This window comes from Gossypium hirsutum, chromosome D13, assembly GCF_007990345.1.
Source record: "Gossypium hirsutum isolate 1008001.06 chromosome D13, Gossypium_hirsutum_v2.1, whole genome shotgun sequence".
Lineage (NCBI taxonomy): Eukaryota > Viridiplantae > Streptophyta > Magnoliopsida > Malvales > Malvaceae > Gossypium > Gossypium hirsutum.
The window spans coordinates 57,340,451-57,344,068 of record NC_053449.1 but is presented as its reverse complement, the minus strand read 5'-3'; the positions used below and the strand labels follow the sequence as shown (position 1 = coordinate 57,344,068).

The 3,618-nt window shown below is 34.5% G+C and overlaps 1 protein-coding gene across 1 annotated transcript; it reads left to right on the top strand.

Annotated features, from left to right (window-relative positions):
• Positions 1-217: 217 nt before the first annotated feature.
• Positions 218-894, top strand: LOC107919773 (ethylene-response factor C3). Its single transcript, XM_016849147.2, has one exon. It carries the CDS (start codon positions 259-261, stop codon positions 892-894), a length of 636 nt encoding a protein of 211 aa, XP_016704636.1. The 5' UTR covers positions 218-258.
• The last annotated feature ends 2,724 nt before the right edge of the window (positions 895-3,618 follow it).

The window sequence follows — 3,618 nt, the reverse complement described above, 5'->3', positions numbered from 1 at the left end:
AGACATAGCTGAAGTCATGAAGATGATGTTAGATTTAAGTTTTTTAAACTGACATGGCCGCCATGCCCCACGAGCAGTCCCTTTGACTCACACGTGCATCAACAACGTCCATTCCATTAACGACCAAATGATTATCTTTGAAACTTTGTTCAATCTCACTATAAATAACCCTAATCTTCAAAATGAATAATGAAACAATCCCACATAATTGAACAAAATCGTTTGCCATAACACATATAACTTACCTGATTTTCTGACATGGATTCTTCATTCTTCCATTACCCAAATCTCCATTTCTCACCTGAATCATCATCTTCTTCTTATGTTTCTCAAGCCCTTCCTTTCAACGAAAACGATTCCCAAGAAATGCTTCTTTTGGGAGTTTTAAATCAAGCTCCAGCACCTGCAGAGAACTCCATTGATACCGCATCTGTCAATTGGACTTCTCGAGACGAACATGAAGTGAACTCGAAAGAGGTTTCTTACAGAGGAGTTAGGAAGAGGCCGTGGGGAAAGTATGCAGCTGAGATAAGGGATTCAACGAGGAATGGTGAGAGGGTTTGGCTTGGAACCTTTGATACTGCTGAGGCTGCTGCTTTAGCCTATGATCAAGCTGCATTGGCAATGCGAGGTTCAATGGCGATACTTAATTTCCCAATGGATGAAGTTTATAAGTCACTTCTAGAAATGAACTACGGGTTTGAAGAAGGTTGTTCACCTGTTTTGACGATGAAGAAAAGGTACTCCATGAAGGGCAAACGATCAGGGAAGAAGAAGATCATCAAGAAAGAGAAGGAAAGTATGGAGGTGGAAAATATCATTGTGTTAGAGGATTTGGGAGCTGATTATTTGGAGGAACTTTTGAGTATATCTGAGAGTGCAACTCGTTGGTGAATAATTAGTGAATCCACTTAGAGGTCAAGATTTTGGAATAAATAAAAACAGTAAATGTTAGGATTCAAACCCCAACATGTTGATATAGTCATTAAGATTAAGTGTATGAATCAACCTTATCAAATTTGGGTTCCTTTTTCCTTTCCTTTCATCATTTTCTTTTTCGTTTCATCTCCATCTTTTTATTGATATACTGATATACCGAAGAAGGATCATTTTTTTCGTTGGCAATTGTCTTTGAATTTGTAAATCTTTGAGATGGTGAAGAATCAAAGTTAATTATAATCAAATTGCTAAATACTAGTTGGATTTTCAATATATTGTCTAAATACACATCAACATTGATTACACATTTTCATTCTTTCTATATATATATATTCCATAAATATTTCCATTTTTACTTTTATAAAGATTGATGATGATGGAAATAGCCGTCAAATTTTTGTTTTGGAATAATAGTTACTATTGAGGCAGTTTTAAATAGTTTGGACCAGTGTCAATTGATTGTTACGCTACTTGATTAGAAAATTTGTCATGTTTAAGTTTGTAATATTTTTTTTGTAACAAAATTATTAGGTTATGATATTTGTCGATATTTTGAACATGTGGAAGCTCATTTATGATATCCAAAATTATTAAACGAACATATCTTAAAAAATTATTTGGACTGGATCAAGGAAATCAACTTCCCTATTTTGTAGAGATTGAATTAGATCGGTTACCTTGGTAACATATCCTGAAGATTTGAATACTTATCCTAGTCATATTGAATATATTATCCTAATTGATTATCTTGCTATTTAGATTTATTGTAATCGATCTTTATCTTAACATGCTTTAACTCTTATATATTGAAAGGCTTGTTTGTGGAGAATTTTAGCACTTATTTTGTTCTTTAGAACTTGTTTCTTTAGAGTGTTTTTTTTTTGTAAGCAATCAAGTAAATCACTTGGTTTTATCCTAAGCTTTCAGGGGGGAACTTAGAGGAGAGTGATGTCACATCCTAAAAATCGGGTTAGAAGAAATTTGGTTAGTAAAGCAGTCACGTTCTGTTTTGAATTAAGGTTGTGAAAATTATGTTAAGTAATTTGTTTGGGTTTAGTGATTAAAAGTTGTGTTTGTGTTTGAGAGGTCCTATGTTCAAATCCCTTTCCTTCAATTTTTGTTTCAACCTTTGACTTTAAAGACCTAGTTTATATATTAATTTCACTCAATTGATGATAATGATGAGTTTGTTGGTTCAGTGGCAAGGCTTCAACTTACCCTTTGGTCTTGTGTTCAAATCTTGTGTGTGCAAAGTGGGAATTGTTTTTGTTTTGAACTCTGAGAGGAATCCGATAGGTGATTAGTTAATGGGATTTAGTGGGATATAGGTAGTTTTGAAATTATCCCAAATGATCTCTCCCACTTTCAATTTTTGTTTCAACCTTTGACTTTAAAGACCTAGTTTATATATTAATTTCACTCAATTGATGATAATGATGAGTTTGTTGGTTCAGTGGCAAGGCTTCAACTTACTCTTTGGTCTTGTGTTCAAATCTTGTGTGTGCAAAGTGGGAATTGTTTTTGTTTTGAACTCTGAGAGGAATCCGATAGGTGATTAGTTAATGGGATTTAGTGGGATATAGGTAGTTTTGAAATTATCCCAAATTATCTCTCCCACTTCCCACTCTCTTACATTCCTTTCTCCCACTCCCCATTTTCTTCTTTCTTTTGTTTTTTTCCCATTACTCATTTCTATCGTTTTATGTTACGGTTCTATCAAATTGATTCTTTTTTCTTTTTCGTTTTACCTCCGTTGTGTTTCTTGTTCTCCTACGTTTCTTTAGCTTGTTGTGTGGTTGAATCTTCATCTTTTTTTCGTCTTCTTATGGGTAAGTAATAGTAATATTTCTGTAAGGTTTGATGTTGCTATGTTATTTGTGGAAAGGTAAGTGGATAATTGGTGGTTCGGGATTGAGATTGAGTTTAATAGTTTTTTTGGAATTATTTAGGTGTTGATTGTGGAATGACCAATTGCTCAGCGAATTAGTTGTTGTTGGCCATTGTTTTTGCGAGGTAGGAGTTTGAATAGCAGATTTGGGGATTTTTGTATTAAGTTTTAACTTTGGAATTCAAGATGTCGGTGTTGTTAGTTGCTTTTTAATCAATCCGATTTAATGTCATATGTAGGATTCAGAGTGTGTTGTTGTATGGTTTATCAGAAATATCATTAGGTGTGTGATTCTAACCCAAAATGTCGATTATAACTCAAAAAACTCGAAAAAAAAGGTTGTTTTCGAAACTGCTCTACGTTATATGGCCGTGTGGTTGACCCTGTGCATCACACGGGTGTGTGATCGGCCGTGTGGAGCACACGGGAGTGTGCGATTACATAGGTAATTTGGTTAGGCCGTGTGGGACACACGGGCATGTGTGATCACATGGGCAGATTAGGTCAACCGTGTGAGCCACACGGGCTGACCATTCAAGCCATGTGGGCCCATTTTTTTAGAAATTTTCATTTAGCCTGTTTGAATAAAAATTCGTAATTAGACTTTTCGAGGGGTTCGTTTGGCTTAAATAAGACTCAAAATGTGATATCTATTAATATGTGTCAGTATGTGACATGGTTAAGGTATGTGAAAAATGTATGTACGATCTGTGTTCTGATGATTTCGAAAGCATAATTATGTATAAAAACATGCATGACATATGTATGTAAAATAACTATTAGTATAAGTA

Excerpts from the sequence above, each read along its gene's own strand:
- LOC107919773 (XM_016849147.2), top strand. The coding sequence starts at position 259 with ATGGATTCTTCATTCTTCCATTACCCAAATCTCCATTTCTCACCTGAA.